This window comes from Spermophilus citellus, assembly GCF_964194105.1.
Source record: "Spermophilus citellus genome assembly, chromosome: 5".
Classification (NCBI taxonomy): domain Eukaryota; kingdom Metazoa; phylum Chordata; class Mammalia; order Rodentia; family Sciuridae; genus Spermophilus; species Spermophilus citellus.
The window spans coordinates 135,255,050-135,275,467 of record NC_138186.1 but is presented as its reverse complement, the minus strand read 5'-3'; the positions used below and the strand labels follow the sequence as shown (position 1 = coordinate 135,275,467).

The window sequence follows — 20,418 nt, the reverse complement described above, 5'->3', positions numbered from 1 at the left end:
GGCCTTGGAGCTGGGCCTTCTGTAGTTTCATTTCAAGAGAAAATGTTAACTTTAAACATTTAAAAATATCAGACAAAGAATTCAATCTTTGATGTGACTCTGGTTAATGTCAGTTTCCTTATTAAAGTATCTTGTCTCTCAGAATTCAAGAATGTGAAGAGTTCTGTAGTGATGATGGTTCTTACTACTTTTTCAGCTCCTTACAAACTCTGCTGGTAAGGGGAGCAGAATGCACGAGAAATGCTGTTTTATTGCAAAATAGATGATACCAAGAATGCAATGGGTTAAAGCAGAGTTTACACACTTTCAGATGTGGCATGTTGACATTCCTACCCCTTGTTCTTTAAAAAACAAAACACCAACTTAATATCTCAAATTTATAAGTGTGTACTGTTTCTCTTTTCCCAAAAGTGCTTATCAAATTGTTGTGGAAGAGCTGCACCCACATCGAACGAAAAGAGAAGCCGGGGCCATGGAGTGCTACCAGGTTCCTGTCACCTACCAAAACGCCATGAGCGGGGGAACACCCTATTACTTTGCTGCAGAATTAACCCCTGGGAATCTACCTGAGCCTGCTCCATTCACCGTGGGTGACAATCGGACCTATCAAGGCTTCTGGAACCCTCCCTTGGCTCCACGCAAAGGATACAACATCTATTTCCAGGCAATGAGCAGTGTGGAGAAGGTGAGCTTCCTCTGAGGTTTGATTTTTCATTGCTCAAAGGGTTAGGGTTAGAAAATCTAGAGCCACATTTTATAAATACTCAGTAACGTTTGTCAAGAAAAGCATAAAAATAAAAGAAAGAAAGAAGAGAAAATCGATGTGTAGGGGTGTAGTTTCTGTTGCCAACAGTATGCAGTTTGGGGCTGACTGAAGAGGGCTGAGGCTGCATGCCAGTTACATTTCACAGGATTCCTGTTTCCTAGTAACTACTTCTGCTTGGGCCTTCTTCAGGAAAGCCCACAATGGCAATTGTGAGTAAAATGATTTGAAAAGGTGGGTGTGCTGCTGCCGGGACTCCACCCCTAGTAAATTTCAGGCATTGTTCTGCCTTCCTTGCTCAGTAGTGGCACACTTCAAAAGATTAAATTCACCACAGGATAAACAGAATGCACGTTCCACAGCAGGCTAATAGACCCTTATAAACTTTTCAGGGGGTACAAGGCAAATAGTAAATAACAAGTAACAATCCTCTTATTACAAAGTAATAGGACGCCTGTGGTATAGCTGACAGAACTTAACAGAAGGCTGCCTGGCAATGGCTGGATGCTGTGCCATTACAGAAGTCTGCTCTCTGTTTCCCTGATGGCCCCTCCTTTTTCCATTTTGGACACAGTTGTTTTTGAACATTGCTGCTGATCCCAAATGAATATTGAAGAAGAAAACACAACAGGACATTAGAAACTGCCTGTGGTTCCATATGTGGAGAAACAACCTGGCCTTTTGTGCCCCTTGCTGTTGTTCTCTTAGAAAAAATTTTCTTTCCTAAAACTTATTTTATTTTTACTTGTTTATATTTTGGCAGAGAGGGATAGAAAAAAAATCATCAAGAATAGAAACTTCCATAATTTAAAGTACATTTGAATAATGACATTCTGATGGACTTGTAGCTCTCTAAGAAATTGCCAGTTTTGTATAATTGAGTCCCCAATGTGGGCACCTGGGACATGATGTGAAATATATGATATCTAATTAAATCCGTCATATTATGTCTTGGAATAGTTTAATTGGAAGAATTTTCCCATTTGCATTTCTGCAGGGGCCATGAAAACTTGGGTATTGATTAGCTGCTTTTGAATGAAAGTGTTATCTTTCTGCTTACAAATATGGTTGGTATATAGTTTATGGCAAAGTAAAATACCACAGCCTTTTCTGAAATGTTCTCCAAAGACAGAGGATATTCATGGTAGAAGATGTTCTCTTCTTCTAGTTCGCTTCTACATAGATGGGAGACTTCAGAAACTAATCTAATGCCCACTTCCTGTATACACATTGCTCCTATGCACTGGTGTAACCAGGATGCTCCAAAAAGAACAGTATGAGAGCTGTCAATACATTTTGTGTATTAAGTAGCACAAAGAGAGCAAAATATGAATTTTCTCTTCTGATATATCTACTACACTATGGTTAAATCAAAGTTCAGACTAGCCAGAGTATATTTCACAATCTTTTTTGGCAATGAATTTTAAAATGAATGTGACTCCTACCAGCAGAGGCTGGTAATGCCTAAGGACAGTCAACAGAGTTTGCTTTTACGAAATAAGAATCCCCTTGGGCTTTATAGGAATATGAAAAATTATCTTACAGTTTACTATGAAGGTCAAGGGTCAAAATTAAGTAATAAAAGTATACATTTCTTTTTTTTTTTGATTCCTAATTCTCCCATGAGCATTCTATTTTAATTTCAAAGAAAACACTTATGATGAAATGATAAATTGCCCCATCAACATGTGGAACTTCTCAAGATGATGTTGCAAATGCATCTTAAAAAGAAATAGCCTGTTTAACAAAAAATCCACTTCTCATGTGGGAGAACCTGCGACTAGGGAAATGAGACTGAGAGACTGGAGAAGAGACACAGCATTGCACAGAATGCAATTTATTAGGAACTTAGAAGGGTGTCTTGAGCAGGAGCAAGATGGGAAGATAACACACCCCAAGGAAGGAGGATGGTGCTTACATGCTATGCTAGAAAAAAAAAAATGAACAATGGCCAACTGGAATATTTGAAAAAGCCAACCTGGGCTTCTTCAAATACTACTAATATGTCCAACATTGCTAAACAATCTAGGCATCAGTAGATGGCACAATATACTCAGCCATCTTAATGACCTTATCCTACTATAGGGTTTGTGATGTATACTAGGATATCTGATGGGGAATATATGACAATGATCGCCAAGACAGTTTTAGTCAGATCATGTTGCATTCAGATAGCCTTCTGATCCCTAGCTTTGACACATTTTCATACCTGACATGCATTCAAAGGTAGACACCAACTGAACTAAGTTTTTGGGAGGTGAGGCTTGAACCCTGAACTAGCTTATGGGGACATGCATCTCCTATTACCACCCCCACAGTGTTAAAAATATAGTAATCACTCTGTAACTTCATTTTTTTGCTTCTGCTTTCTCTACCCTATTGTGTGGCAAGAGGTAGAAAATAATCTATATTGAAAAAAAAATTTAACAGCTACATTAAAAGAAAGAACAGATAAATGATATTGCAACTGTAATGCGATGTTTTGATTACCTTCCTAACTACTATCTCTTAGCTCTTTAGACATGCTATGATCCAAACAAGAGTATGTAACATTTAATTTTTATCTGAGTCTACCACCATCAGGTAGAAATTAAATTTATATTTTGTTCTGAATTACATTAGTTATGCAATATTTATATTTGCCTTTATGATGGCTTTAGAATCAACAATAAATGCAAATAGAATTCTATCCTCCTTGTCCTGAACAAGCTAGCCTGCTTTGTTAGAAGGTGAAAATAGTTACTGACATCTTTAGAAAATATTGGATATTTTCTTAAAGCTTGTATATTACATTTTGAACAATTCTCTGAGAAAATATATCAAGAAACAATAAATGTATTAATCTTGTAATTCTCCAACAAAAAAAAAATCTTAAAATTCCATGTAACCACCATTTTTCCTACCAGGTACCTCTGTCACACATCCTAAACCCTAAAGGATAAACAAGATCATTAAGAAAGTCACTGAGTAGATCTGAGAGTATCAATATTGCATTTCTTTGTAATCCTATTTTATGACCATGCATTGATCTTGGGATTAGTTATAGTTTATGAAACAGGCATCATTACCTATACATTGATTTTTTTTTTAATTTTTACTCCACTAGGAAACTAAAACCCAGTGTGTACGAATTGCTACAAAAGGTAAGAGGTTTGCTTTTTCTTCTTCTTTTTTTAAAATCTATTCACCACCTTTCTAAAGCAAAACAGCTTTGTTCCCTGCTTCAGGCTAATTAAATGTGGCATTTCTATTACTGAGTATTTGTAGTAGGACCCAGTTAAATCTCCAGCCAAGTTCTCTGACTCACTTGGGTGTCTTTAACACATAATGGTGTGCTACATCCCATCTTCTAATACTTGACTAAAGGAATCTTGTTATGAGAATAGAAAGGATTTACAAAACCTCAGAAGGACTTATTTCTGCCATTTAGTACCTGAAAGATCTTGCGTGGCTGATCAAGCAATGCATTAGAAAAAACTAAGTAATAGCAGTTGAAAATAGCAAGTCACTTGTTTAAAAACCACTGTAACTTTCTGTGATCAAGGATCACACAGAAAAAGAACAAAGCTAATTAATTCATACATATATAAAAGTTTAAATGTGGAAATTGCTCCATATTTTCATCAGTAGTACATTTGGATTAAAGATTAATTTCCTTTTTTTTAATTCCACTAATATTCAGAGATTGTGTACATGATAGGTAGTCACCAACACAGTTCCTGCTGACCCTACCTATTATGACTCAGTTGCCTACTTTCTTTGTGAGGAAAAAATACTGTCATCCTTGAATGAGTGTTTAGAGTTCAAAGTGGGGAGGGGGGATCTCCTCATCTCCGTTTATAATCCTTCATTTAAGAGTTATTTGATTGTGCCCACAAGGGAGAGATAGCTACTTCTTCATGTGTTCTAGCAAGAGAAATAATAAAAAGCTGTCTGCCTGCAGCCAGGGGCTCCTCAGAGGGTTGTCCTCTGGGTAGATCGTTGCCAGAATTAGTATTAGACCCACATTCATAAGCAGCAGTAGATTCTTTGGGGGCTAAAATGAATAGCCATATTCTGTGTGTACTGGCATCTTTCCTTTTATCATTTTTCTCCATCTAATCATCAATCTTCTCAATTAGCATTTGTGTTTTACTCTGGATTTGTAAAGGCAATATAGATTTTTTCCCTTGACTCATGAGAATAAAGAAGCTTCACAGAAGAAAAAATAAACATACTTGTTCAATTCAAATACTGATTCCTCATGACAGTTTTAAAAAAAATAAGCAAGCTTTATTAAAAAGTGAAGAGAAGAATATATTGAGGGGGATGCAGTACATAAGAATTATGTTTTATATTTTAAAATGTAGCTTATAGATCAGGAGTTAGAGCAGAAATTTTTACAGGTTAATGGTGGAAGACATTAAGTATGTATCACCTGAGCTCTCCAGATTTTAAGTAGAGCTAGTGATGTAAAGAGGTCTTGCATCAGCCTCTAAAAACTTCTTTAAATAGGGTAATGCTGCATTTCTAGAACTCAGAAAAGAAAATTATAAATGCTTGTAGCATTTCAATTTTCTTACTCAGTTTGCTTTCGAATGACCTGGTTAACTATCATTTTGTCCCTCTCTGAATACAAATAAAAGCATGCTGACAAATACTATATGGTATTTAGATTGCAACTTGAGATCATGGAAATTAATCTTACTACATGGCATAGAATATTTGCCAGAAACTTAGTAAGAAAGAAAGTTTTTTTTTGTGGTAGTTATTTCAGTTGACAGGATGGTACAGTGAGCAGAGAAAGGACACTAGACTTAGACTATCTGGGTTTACACCTCGATTTGTCCCTTCACAATTCTTTAGCACTGGGCAAAGTGTATAAGGTCTTATTCCCAAAATAAGAGTGCTTACCCCTTATTTTTATTGAGGTTTAAAATAACTTATTCAGCAGTCTCTTCTTACCTGAGATTTTGCTTCTACTTCTTAAGTTACTGACAGTCAACCACACCCTCAAACATCAGAAGTAACAATACTTAAGTTTTAAATTGTGTGCCATTCTAAGCAGCATGATAAAATCTCACACTGTCCTGTTCTGTCCTGCCCAGGACTTCATCATCTCTTTGTCCAGTGTACCACATAGAATTTACTACCCAACCTTTAGTCATTTAGTAGATCTTGATGTTATTGGATCAATTTTTTAAATAATTTTTGTATTTGTTTTAATGAGTTACACACGACAGTACAATGATCTTGACATATCATACATTTGAATCCAGATGGGATATAATTCTCATTTTTCTGAATGTACACTTTGCAGAATCACATTGGTCATACAGTCACATATATACCCACAGCAATAATAATGTCTATTTTATTCTGCTGTTTTTCCTTTCCCCCCTTCCTCTCCCCTCCCCTCCCGTCACTTCTTTCTACCTAATCTAATGTGACACACTTTTTTTTTCCTCACATCGTCATACATGTATTCTGTATGACGATGAGGGTCTCCTTCCATCTTCCATGCAATTGCACGGAAGTTGGATCAATATTTGTGGTATTGCAGTGCATTGTGTTGAGGTAAACCTGATTTTATTTAATAGGGCCCCAAACTACAAGAATAGTGAAGCTTCCAATTATTGTATTTTATTATAATTATTGTTAATTTCTTACTGTACCCAGTTTATAAATTAAACCTTATTAGAGGTATGTAGGCAGAGTTTTAAAAAAAATAACAGTAAAGAGAGAGTTTAGAACTGCCTTTAGGCAACTATTGGAGGTCTTGGAACCTGTTCTTCACAACAACAGAGAGGAAGGCTGCTGTACTGTGAAGTTTTGTAAATATTATACATGTGTTAACTGTTTATCATCATCACAATTGACTTTTTACCTTACTTCAGAAAGACATAATTTATGTTATTCCATTATAAAAGAAATTTGTACAAATGCTAAACTTACTAAACTTTTGTGATAGAAATTGCTTAGGGAAAAACTAAGATGATTTTTAATAGCTTTATTTATTTATTTCTTTATTTATTTTTATGTAGTGCTGAGGATCAAACCCAGGGCCTCGCACATGCTAGGCGAGCACTCTACTGCTGAGCCAAAACCCCAACCCCTAAACTAAGATGCTTTTATTCATTCTTTCAATGTTTCTGCCTATATCTAATGTATTTTCGGTTCTAAATATTCAACTTTGTTTTATTTACTTATGAGAAAACTACATTTATAAAGTATCATCAATATACTGCCTGACTACCTTTTAAGATAAAACCAGCCAGGTATGGTCAGCATTGGTATGAAATTTTTCAATATAAAAATTTTCTGAGATGGCACTTTGAAGACACACTTAATAGTCAAAAGAGCATAATCACATTGACCATAAAGAAAACATGAGGAAGCCCTCTGGTAAATGACCAGCTCAATTATTAAAAGTTTCTATGTTGGAAAAAATCTGTCAGATCACCCATGTAAAATGTGGGAATTTTACTATTATAAATGTGCATTTATATCAACACAAGAGTAGGTAAGTATTTTTCAGTTAACAAAAATAAAAACTAATCAAACATTAAAAACAGCATGACCATAGGTAGAAGCAACACCTAGTGCACAGGAAAAATATGAGGTTTGGAAGGCTGTCCTTGATGGCATGGTTGTAGGTGTCCCTCCATGGATAACATGTGTCTTTACTTCTTGCACACCTGCCAAAGAGCAGGACATACCTGCCCAGGACTCCCTGGGCCAAACACACTATGTGGATATATCCTGTAGGATTCCCATGGCATGTTTTGTGTTTCATTTGCCCATCAGTTAGACCCTGACCTGGTGTCACCAGCACAGCATTGGGTGTGAGTGAAGGATCTCAGACACTTTTTCAGCTTCCTGTCCAGGTCAACTTTGTTGAAAAGAACTAGGTGGCCTGAAAATGCTGGAGTTGCATTTTGAATATTGAAGATATTCTGGTTTGTAGTAGTAGCCTTTCACCACCTTTTTCAAACCATATGTAGTAGTGCTCTGCTTTTTTGCATATTTTTTTAAAGAGAGAGTGAGAGAGGAGAGAGAGAGAGAGAGAGAGAGAGAGAGAGAGAGAGAGAGGGAGGGAGGGAGGGGGAGGGAGGGAGAATTTTTAATATTTATTTTTTAGTTCTCGGCGGACACAACATCTTTGTTGGTATGTGGTGCTGAGGATTGAACCCGGGCCGCACGCATGCCAGGCGAGCAAGCTACCGCTTGAGCCACATCCCCAGCCCTTTTGCATATTCTTAAATCTGCTAAATTTATTGCTGTCCTACACATCATGGTATGATTGTGTGATTGTCTTGTACATCATTGTGTGACAGGAACAAGTACAGGGTGAGAGTCATATGAGTATAACAAATATTTGTTGAATCTACAGTTAGAATTTAAACTAAGTTTAGGATAGATGTTTCAGGTTTAGTCACAGTCCTATCTGAAATTCTAAAAGTATTACCACGGTTTATGATGTGTTAAAAGACAAATTAACATAGAACTAGAGTGGTTCTGTTTTTGTTTATTTAAATGTACGTTTAGATCATGATATATATTTTGCCTTCTAGCATAGAATACTTTTTTCCCCAAAGTTGAGATTCAGTTTTATTCTATGGGGAACATGGTTGATTAGAAATATACTTTATAAAATAAAGTAAAATAAATTGAATTTAATCCTAATCTGTCTTTGTATCAGTTTTATTCAAATGAATTTTCTTGTGAATTCAGTGGCAATCAATGATTTCTTATTCATTCAAATGGCTACTTGTTAGGATAAATACAAAGATAGTTTAGCTGAAATTCTCTCTTCAACTTGATCACTGCTATTCTTATAAATATATCCTATTCTGTAGCTTCTTTCCTTTCCTGCTGTGCACATTTCAATACAAAGGGCTTATTCTACTGATTTAATCAGAATTAAAGAGTGTGATATATCAGAGCAGAGGGTCCAAAGGAAATCTAACTATGACTTCTTAAGACATAAATTCTGGATGTAATCATTATGATAAAAGATTGAAATTCTATAAAATGCCATATGAATGAATATAACTCAGTGGCACAAGAATGTATCGTTTTATTAAAGTAGAACCTCTTTGACTTCATTAGATGTATTTAAATTTTATACTCAAAGTAAAAATAAGAACTCTAAATATCTTTTATGGTTCTTAAACATAACATTAGAGCTAGAAATGAAAAGGGGTTATCATTTGTGCTCTTTCCAACCTTCTTTTTATAATACTTTGAATTATTCTTAAAGTTGGTACCAGTTATCCCATACCTACTACATATCTGGAATAATCTGTGTCTAATGATTTCTTCTTAACTCACTACAAAGAAAAAAATAAAGACACTAGGACCTATCTTTCTACCCCTATTGTTAGAGTAAGTAGACTTTCTTCCCATCTTGTTTGCAGAAAAATATCCTGCTCACCAAAGCAGAAAAGACCATGAGCTGAAGAACTTTAAAACATTATGCTCACTCTTCAGCCCATCCCTAAACTAACTGGAAGTTAAATAATTTGTTTTTTTAATTTAAAATCAGGTAGATTAGTGTTTCCATGTGGAATATTATGCTTCTAATTATTTCTGTTAGAGTCATAATAATAAGATGCTAGGGCATAGCGACAAATAAGAAAAGTAAACTCACCTGTTTACATAATGCATAGCAAATGGAAGAATGGTATAGGGAAAGAGGGTTAAATGGTTCTTGGTTTATCCTTGCTACCTACTTCCAGATAAGTCTTGGAGTATCAGGTGGTGACCTAAGGAGTTTCTAATAACTCTACCAATAAATACTCATTTTTAGCATAAATAATTAAAGACAACTCAAGCATTTTTTTATAGTTTTTGAAATTAAATTGCTTCATTAAATGACCTTGACTTGTTACCACTCTTTCCTGAGAAGCCCATTGGAGATACCTTATGTTATGGCTCAGTCTATAGTACAGGAAGGATGGCATTAATGCTCAAGATGATCAAGTTATCACTATTGACTTCATAAAGGACAGTTTCTAACCAAAGAAATAATAATTGTATAACCAAATACTTGGGGAAGACTGGGGAAATAGAAAATTGATAAAATCCAGGGGAACTAAGTGATAATCCATTTCATAAAATAATTCATTAAGTTTGATGATTTTATAATTAAGGTTAAAAATCAATAGCTTATTGGCAACAACTATTTTCAATATAAAATGTGTCTAAATAAAACCGGAGTAAGAATAAACCTAATAAAAAATGCATAATACTTCTACACTGAAAAATACAAAATTTCATTGAAAGAAATAAAACAAAAAAGAGAGGTATGCCAAGTTCATGGATTAGATGACCCAGTATTGGTAAAATGTCAGTTTGTCCTATATGAATCTATAGATTAAAAATAATCAGAAATCTAATTTCTTTTTTAAATGGAAAGACAGATTCTGAAATTAAAATGGAAATGTAGAGGACCAACAAAATTCATGGAAATACTAAAAAAAAACAATAAGGTTTCTGGATGACATCAAATCCTATTGTAAAGTTATAGTAATTCAGACAGTGTACTATTAGGACAAGAATAAATAATCTGACCAATGAAAGAGAAAATCCAGAACCATACCCACACATATGTGGTTACCTTATTTTGACAAATGTAGAATACTTCATGATGTCAGACATTTCTTAGTAGGAAACAAAAACTGTGCCCCCCTTAAAAAAATGATTTGTTCCACATAAGACCACCTTTGCATCAGAGACCACTATATGGAGATCAAAATACCATTCATGTATGAAAAAAAATAGTAATTGGTATATCTTCAAAAGAACTTATATTTGAAACTTGTAAATATTATAAATCAGTAAGAAAAGGAAAGAAAGTCTATTATAAATTGGACAAATTAACATTTAACAGGTAAGGATATCTATTAACAAATGTATGAAATGATACTCAATAAGAAAATATAAATTAAAACCACAACATGATTCCATTATATTGATACCTAAATTGGTAAAATTGAAAATTACAGGAGATACCAAGCATTGGGAAGGATGTAGAGCAACTGAAAAATCTCATACTGTGCTGCTGGTAGAAGTAAACAATAATACAAGCACTTGGAAAATTGCCCACCAGCACACATACTACAAAGCTTATAGCAGCAGTTTTTGCAAAAGCCACAATCTGGAAGCTCCCAACAATAGTCATTAGTATACTTGTTAAATTGATTGAGTATATTCACACAATGCAATGCTCTGAAGCAGAGAATATAAACATCTATAATTATATACATAACATACATGAAAAAATAAACATTTGAATGAAAGCTAGACACAAAAGAATATACTCTTTATTTTTCCATTTATTAAAAAAAGAAATAAAATGCCTCATGAAAGAAAAAAGTTGTGTGCAGTTTCTATATAGATGTATGACAGTTTAAATATATCATCCAGATATATATCTATGTCAGGAGTTCCTGAGACTACCCCTGGGTTTGGTGATTACCTAGGATTTCTAGTCATATCTATGAGTGGTTTTTGTGGCTATGAATGATACAATAAAAGCATAATCAATAAAATAATACAGTAAACAATATATAACAATAATAATAATACAATAAAACAATACATAAACAATAAAAGCAAAATCAGCAAAGGGAAAATTCCCATGACCAAAGTTCAGAAGAGACCAGGAAGGAGTTTCCAAGGGGCCACAGAACATTCTTAATTTCTCCAGGATTGAATTAGGGCAACACAAATGAAATGTTTATCAATCAAGGAAGTTAGTTTAAGATTAAGTGTATAAGGTTTTTATTGGGTGCTAGTCATATAGACATCCTTTGCTTAACATGTACTGATATTTTTTACTTCCCAAAAGGAAAGCATGTTTCTGCCTGAGCCACTTTGTTTGCACAATTTAGGGCCAGTAATCAACTCTTTCCTGTTATGTGATGATGGGAACCTTCTCCAAATCCAAGTTCCCTTACACCACTCAAGGGTATGAAAACCAGTCTCGGGCCTCCTGGTTAACATTTTCTGAATGATATCTATATAAAGGTCCCAAGAGATAGGTTAAAAAAAAAGAAATTGGGGATAACCACAAATGTTATACATATAAACAGAAAGTAGAAAATTAGATATTTGAAAAATGATTAAATATTAATCATTATTGATTCTAGGGGAAGGAGGAATATGAATGTGAGTAATTTAAAGACCCTCATTTGTTGATGGCGGTTGGTACAGGCTACTCACTCATGGATTGAGACCTTCTTTAAGCTTGCTCTAACTAGAGAATATGGGCTTGTTGGTGATTTAAAACATTCTGAAAAACAATTCTTATTTTATTTGTCATTTGCCTTTAGAATCGTGTACTCATTTGAGCCTCAGTTTATTACTTCATTTAGTCTTTTGTGAATCATAAGGCAATTTTATCTTCCCACTACTTATTTTTACCTGTCTTTTAACACCCAATGTATATGCAAATCGAGTTTTCAGACTCAGACCTGAATAGATAAGTACAATTCTGTGAGGACATATTCCATATAGGAGAAAAGATAATGACAGAAAAATCAAACTAACATGTAGTTTGTGAATTGTGGTGATACATAAAAATACTATTGAACAGAAAATTAAGACAAGATAGAAAGAGTAAATGGTGGGAACAACTTTAAGCTATTCTTGTTGTATATTTCTTACTCAGCTATCACAGAACCAAAGCTGGACACCAGTGAAATTAAAAAGAGAGGGAAAAAACACAGAAAAAGCCTCATTGAGGCATGTGCAGGTCATCCCCAAATCGTATTTCAGTTAGGATGAGCATAAGTTAAGTGAACAAATAGTAAAGAAAGTAAAAGAAAGACCACATACTCCACTTTGCTTACACCGACTCCAGGATTACTTCAGTACTAGCAAGCCTGGGTACCAACTGATGGATCCTCTGGGCAAAGCAGCCAGGGTATAGGAATGCCACAAGCAATGGAAGAAATGCTGAGGCAACCCTCAGGTGAAAGGTAAATACTTGAGAATATATGAAGAAGATGGAGAGAAAGAAAAATAAAACATAAGGACACCAATAAAAAATTCTGTATTGCCAAATAATGAATGGGTAGAAATGGATAGGAAAAAAAAAGGCATCTGTCTACTCATTACTTAAATTTTCAGTCACATTTACATTTTAAGAATTAAACTAAGTATCATAGGGTTAGTTTATTTATATGTGTAAGCTGTAGATAATTTTTAACTTAAAATGTTTCTTTTTAGTTTTCGATATTTTTTACATATATTTTTCTCATTCTTTAATGAATTCTTTTTAAGTACTGCATGAATATTGTCTTTAAAAATTGTAATCTGTGGATTTTTTGTGAAAATAAACTTTATAACCCACTGTTCACTAAAGATAATGTACAATGGAAATGGGATTGAACATAATTAATTTTAAGGATTGATGTAAGACCAAAAATAATAGATATTAACTTTCTAGTAAAGTACCTTACATGTGAAACATTTTCAATAAATGTCTATTATAACTCCTTCTCATTATTTTCATTGTTAATATTCATAATTACTTATGGTTAGGAAGCTAAGAGAAGGATTTTATGGAGTAAGTAGCATATTAAATTGTACTTTGAAAGATGGATGTTATTTTGTCAATGGGAAATGAAAGGCAATATAATTCAAGATAGAAGTAATTAGGTAGAACAAAAGTTTGAGGACTGGAAAATATATCATCTTATATCAAAAGAATAATGCTTTAATAGTATAGTAAGTCTCACTTATGTTAATGTTAAGGAAGAAAAGACTAGAAAGTTTATATTCCTGTTTGACAAGGCCTTGAATTCCAACGGTACTGCAAAGGATGGAAGCTAAATTCTGGCTGTATGTAATATTTGGGGTATAAAAATCCTCTTAATATGTTAGATGGATGCAGGAAGGTAGTAGAAAGTGGGGGAAGCTATTTGAAAGCCTGGTGCAGATTCTTTCCCAGCCTTTTCTCTTCCCACATTTCCTACACAGTTCATCCCAAAACCACAAGGTAGAGCAGAGCATGGGCAAAACCACAGCTGGAATGGGTAGAAGCTTCAAGTCCACAGAACAGGTCAGAGCATGAGCATATGAGGGAGGCTATTTCACAGAGCAGCACTTGGCATAGTATCAGAGACTGATCAGATTTGTGTCACCAGCATGGGTACCATAGTCCAGTCTGGGTAGTCTGAGTTTGTTCCAGGAGGAGCAAGTCTCTACATGTGGAGCTGGGCTTCTGGGGCTTTGTAGTCCAAGAAGGGTAAACGGAAGCATGGAGAATCAGAACCCAAGCTTGGGAAGAAGGGTATTTATGTGGGGGAAACACCTGGTATGGGTATTGGAAACCCAATGAGGTGAAAAGCTTTGGATAGGGGAGAACAAATTTGAGTTGTGTGAAGATGTCAATCCAGGAAGACAGCCCTGCAGTATGTCAAATACCATTAGTCTAGGTAGATGAACATCCATGTAGAAATTTGTTCATGTGTAGGATGACTGAGTCTAAGTGCAGTGAGGAGTACAACCACGCAGGATGTAAATAACAGCAGAGAGGGCAGACACACACACACACACACACACACACACACACAAACACATACACCCAGATAAGGACAGAGAAAAAGTTGAAGGTGTGTTATGTGTGTGTCTCAAAACTCAGTTCATAACTTGGTTCACTGAGAGGGCCTGGGGACAATGATACCATAATAATAGTAAACACCCCTAGTATTCATATTTTGGTGTCTAAATACCATTATTCAATAAAAGTAACTGGGGCTTCTTTAAGAAGTGGCTAATTCTAGATATGGAAGAGGGAAAATACGAGATGAAACTAGAACTTTAAAAATTTTTTTTTGGTATAAGATTGGAACCTTGTATAATTTGCATGCTTTAGACTCAGACTCAGGTTTCTCCACTGAAAGATAATAATTTTGGATTGTCTGATACTATTTTGCCTTTTATTTTCATGTATAATTTATAACATTGTTCTTATTCCACATATATTCATAAATGAACATAGTTATTTGTAAGTCAGAAGGTAAGCATCTTATGCCATGTTGTTGTAAAGCATTTTATACAGTGGTACATTTATTTTCATAAGAAAATTGTTTAATAAGTAATTGTTTATATCTATGGTTAGATATGAAAGTACTGAATCGTACAAATATTATATAAAGTATAATAAATGCACTCAAAGTATTTTCAAAAGTATTTCCCTAGAAATATGCTTCATTCACATTAAACTAATAAGAGATCTATTTCAATTGAAATTTTATTTTACCTTTCTCCATAATATTTAGCATATTGTGTCATTTAAATTTTTCTCTCATGGCTTTTACTATTCTCTTCATATTCTGTATGTTGAGCATTTTTGTTATAATGTTCCTTGGTGTGGATCTGTTGTGATGTTGTACATTTGTCATCCTGTAAGCTTCTTGTATTTAGTTTTTAAATTCATTCTTCATGTTTGGAAGCTTTTCTGATATTATTTCATTGAATAGATTGTTCATTCCTTTGGTTTGGAACTCTATGCTTTCCTGTATCCCAGTAACTCTTAAATTGGTCTTTTTATGCTATCCCATATTTTTTGAATGTTCTGCTCATGGTTTCTTACTATTTTCACTGTGTGGTCTACATTCTTTTAAGATTATATATTTTGTCTTCATTGTCTGATGTCTTATCTTCCAAGTGGTCTATTCTGTTGGTGGTGCTTTCAATTAAACTTTTACTTTATGTGTTTTTTGTTTTGTTTTGTTTTGTTTTGTTTTTTGGACCTCTATCTCCCTGTTGAAGTGATCTTTTGCTTCCTATATTTGTTTATGTTGCTCCTTGTTAAAATGATCTTTTTTTGCCTATGTTTTCTCTCTTTTATCATCTTTGAATTCACAGAACAGTACAATCATGTACATTCTGAATGCCTTCTCTGTATTTTCTTCTGCTGTGGTTGCCATGGGTTTTAATAATGTGGTATCTTGATTGATTGGGGCACTTTCTTCCCTTGTCTTTTCATGTTGCTCATGTGTCTTCCCTTCTAGTTCTGTGGGTCTGGGATGTTATTGTTTATACCCTATAGGTTTGTAGTGTTCCGGTAGTGTTGCAATACCTCTCCTTTGTGGGCAAGGACAAAGTTGACATATCTCAATATCAACAATATACCACCTATGAACAATTTGTTGCTATTAAGATGTTTACAGTTTGGTCACAATGTACAGAAATGTTGGATTTGATTATTATCTATAATATAATCAGTAGGTTTGTACAAGGGTTTACAGTTTCTGGCAGTGAACAATAAACTGGGGGTGAGGTGTAGGATGATATGCTGAAGAGGTAGGATGTGAGAATATAGAGTAAATATATCTTAGGAAGTATGAAAGAGATATCTGAAAGAGAATAGACAGGAAGTAATTTGGGGTAGACAAAGCATTTCTATATATCAGTGACAAATCCTCTGAAGGGGAAATGAGGAAAATTACCCCATTTATACAATAGCCTCAAAAAAATACTTGTAAATAAACTTAATGAAAGAGGTGAAAGATCTATACAATGAAAACTGTGAAACCCTAAATAAAGAAATCAAAGAAGGCCTTAGAAGATGGAAAGATCTACCTTGCTCTTGGATAGACAGAATTAATATTATCAAAAGACCATACTACCAAAAGCACAGATTTATTGCAGATTTAATCCAATATACAGATATAATGCAATTCCAATCAAAATCTCAATGGCATTCTTCACAGAAATAAAAAAGGCAATCATGAAATTCATCTGGAAAAATAAGAGATCCAGAATAGCTAAAGCAGTCCTTAGCAGGAAGAGTAAAGCAGGTGGCATCACTATACCAGACATTAAATTACACTACAGAGCAATAGTAACAAAAACAGCATGGTATTGGCAACAAATAAACTGGTAGATCAATTGTACAGAACAGAGAACCCAGAGACTAACCCAGAAAATTGCAATTATCTTATATTAAACAAAGATACCAAAAACATGCATTGGAGAAAAGATAACCTCTTCAACAAATGGGTGTGGAAAAACTGGAAATCATTATGCAACAAAATGAAATTAAACCCCATTCTCTTACCATGCATAAAACTCAACTCAAAGTGGATCTAGGACCTTGGAATTAAACCAGAGACCTTGCATCTAGTAGAAGAAAAAGTAGGCCCCAAAATCCATCATGTTGGATTAGGCCCCAACTTCCTTAATAAGACTCCTATAGTGCAAGAATTAAAATCGAGAAACAATAAATATGATGTATTCAAACTAAAAGTTTCTTCTCAGAAAAAGAAACAATCTGTGAGGTGAATAGAGAACCTAAATCTTGGGAGCAAATTTTTACCCCTCACACATCAAAACACCAATCTCTAGGGTATATAAAGAACTCAGAACGCTAAACACCAAATAATAATAATAATAATAATAATAACCCAATCAAAAAATGGGCCAAGGACCTGAGCAGACACTTCCCAAAAGAAGATAGTCAATCAATAAATATATGAAAAAATGTTCATCATCTCTATCAATTAGAGAAATGCAAATCAAAACTACTCTAAGATTTTGACTCCTGTCAGAATTGTAGCTATTATGAAGACATACAACAATAATTGTTGGCGAGGATGTGGTGGAAAAGGTACACTCATACATTGCTGGTGGCACTGCAAATTGGTGTAGCCAATATGAAAATAAATATGGAGATTCCTTGGAAAACTGACAATAGAACCACCATTTGACTCAGCTATTCTCTCCTTGGTCCATACCTAAAGGACTTAAAAACAGCATACTACAAGGACACAGCCACATTAATATTTATAGCAGCACAATTCACAATAGCTAGTCTGTGGAGCTAACCTAGATGCCCTTCCATAGATGAATGTACAAAAAAAATGTGGCATATATACACAATGAAATATTACTCAGCAATAAAAGAGAATAAAATCATGGCATTTGCAGGTAAATGGATGGAGTAGGAGAAGATAATGCTAAGTGAAGTTAGACAATCCCCAGAAAACAAATGCCAAATGTTTTCTCTGATATAAGGAGTCTGATTCATAGTGGGATAGGGAGGGGGAGCATGGGAGGAATAGACAATCTCTAGATAGGGCAGAGGGATGGGAGTGGGCAGGGGTTTAGTAATGATGGTGGTATGTGATGGACATCATTATCCAAAGTACATGTATAAAAACACGAATTGGTGTGAATATACTTTGTATACAACCAGAGATATGAAAAATTGTGCTCTATATGTGTAATATGAATTGTAATGCATTCTGCAATCATACATAAAAAAGTAAAAAATTAAATTTTCTCAACATATAAATAATCATTTATAGAGCCACACACTCATTTACACAAAATTATTCTCAAAGTAAAGCAGGCAAATATTAATAAGAACCAAGATACTGACTAATTCTCTGTAATAAGACTGAGAAACAAATCTTGACTTTAGCGCTAATAGGCATTTTTACCATGTATTACAATATTAAGAAAAAAAGTCAGTATTTAAAAGTTTGTTTGTAAATCATAAAAACACCCGTAATGTTTAATTCATTTATTCTTCTCTTTTTTGCTATCTATTCCTTAACTACTAGATAAAGAGTACATTTTTTTAAAAAAATCATTTTCTTCATAATCGTAATTTTATCTTAAATATCTCATGCTATTTTCTCAAATCTTCATTGGTGTCCTTTTCTCTGAGTGTACAGATGGCTGCAAATGGCTTTTTAAGTGACAGACATTCAAAATAACAAACATGAGAAGAAAAGGAACGCTAAATCTGTCAAGAAGTTACTGTAAAACCACAGAAGCTCTGGTTGTAGCTTCCTCATTGTAGGAGCCATACTCACAAAACCCTAGTGAACTTGAACTTCAGTACAACTCTTAAGTCTCCTCTCTTGACCCAGAAGGCTGAGGCAGGAGGATCACAAGTTCAAAGCCAGCCTAAATAACTTATGATGCCCTAAGCACTTAGTAAGACCCTATTTCAAATTAAAAAAAAAAAAATGAGAGGGGTCTAAAGATAGGGTTTAGTGTTTGAGAACTGCTGGGTTCAGTCCCCAGTTCCAAAAAATAAATAATAATAATGAAAAAAATAAATCTTTCCTCTCACAGCAGCCTTGTGCATTATTCCTTTCTGAGCTTACCATAGGAAAAGGTGGTTGAAAAGCAGAGGTGAGGTCGAAAGATAAAATACGTTTAAATGGGTTCCAAGCTCTAAACTCCTAAGCTTAATTTCTTAAATTTTACTAAGAGACTCTTTTATATCACTTTTTTAAGCAGATGGAATTGGGGGCCAATGGTTACAGTTCAATCAGGCCATTGAGAAACTTTAGGTAGGGGTATGGCTTTTCTTGGTCCTTTGGATAATTCAATGTGAGGAAGCTGCTGACTCTTCTGAAACTTGCACCCAGTGAGCCCAATTTTGTCATCTTTCTTGAGCCTGAGTGCTGTTGCTGGTACTCACATTCTTTTCTCCTGCAAGGGAATAAGCACCTGCCATTCTCCCTAATCTGATGTGGTTTATCATTTTCCTTGAACTCAGAAGCAAGGAAATTATGTAAAAGCATCCTAGACCTAGAGTCATGGAATATACCTCAAGAGAAATGAAAGTATATCTAAGTGAAGCCAAGCCAGAACCAAGTACATTTTTTTTTTTTTTGGATGGGGGAAACCAGGGATTGAACTCAGGGACACTTGACCACTGAGTCACCTCCCTAGCCCTATTTTGTATTTTCTTTAGAGACAGGGTCTCACTGAGTTGCTTAGCACCTCTCTTTTGTTGAGGCTGGCTTTGAACTCAAGATCCTCCTGCCTCAGCCTCCCAAACCACTGGGATTATAGGTGTGGGCCACCATGCTCTGCCCAAGTACAATTTTAATAAAACTTTAATCAGTCGTACATGACTTGGAACTAACCTTTGTTAGGAATCAGTATTTCCTTGGGTCTGTCAAAGCCTTTAGCATTACAATTTCATTTTTAATATAGAGAAAAATACTAAAAAGTTAACAACTAATGAAGTTGTTCAACTTATTTACAAAACTAAAGTAACTCTTTGCATTTGGAAAACTAGAGAATAAAAATGTAATATTTCCAGAGTGGATTCTAGTCTGAATGGTCATGTTGCTTATTACTTAGAAATTTTTTATCAGAATGAACTCTCTGGAGGGATGATAAAGTTTACAAGGTTAGAGGTGAAAAATCTCCTTATATCTGTTTCAAACAGATGAAATTGTTATTAAGATTCAATTGTTAATAGCAGTTGTTAATTGAGGATATTATTCAGAAGAATAATTTGGAATTACTCTTCTTTTCATTGCCCTGAAGATATATCAGTTTTCAACCAGGCATAGTGGTGTACACCTATAATCCCAGAGATTCAGGAGGCTTAGGTTCAGAGCTTAGAGTTCAGCCTGGACAATGTAGTTAGACCTGGTCTCAATAAAATAAAAAAGGAGCTGGGAATGTAGCTCAGTAGTATAACACATAGATTCCATCCCCAGTACTAGAAAAATAAAAAAAAAATCAGTTTTTTTTACTACTATGTATTATGTTTATATACTTTATAAACAATATGAATTACTAATTAGAATAAAAATTCTTTGTCTATTTTTGCATTTCTCCAACCCCAAATTATTCTGCAGGCTTAGAATTGCCAAAATAGAGAAACTTTTTGCATGAGTTTC

General features: G+C 34.5%; 1 protein-coding gene across 8 annotated transcripts in view; it reads left to right on the top strand.

The window, feature by feature from the left end:
• The window catches only part of PTPRK (protein tyrosine phosphatase receptor type K), a 572,160-nt gene that overhangs the window by 463,311 nt on the left and 88,431 nt on the right, over positions 1-20,418 (top strand). For all 8 annotated transcript variants that reach the window (XM_081294494.1, XM_081294493.1, XM_081294498.1 and 5 more), the window contains exons 12-13: positions 412-685; positions 3,870-3,906. In XM_081294494.1, the coding sequence (XP_081150620.1) occupies positions 412-685; positions 3,870-3,906 (311 nt within the window). The remainder of the gene's footprint in view (positions 1-411; positions 686-3,869; positions 3,907-20,418) is intronic.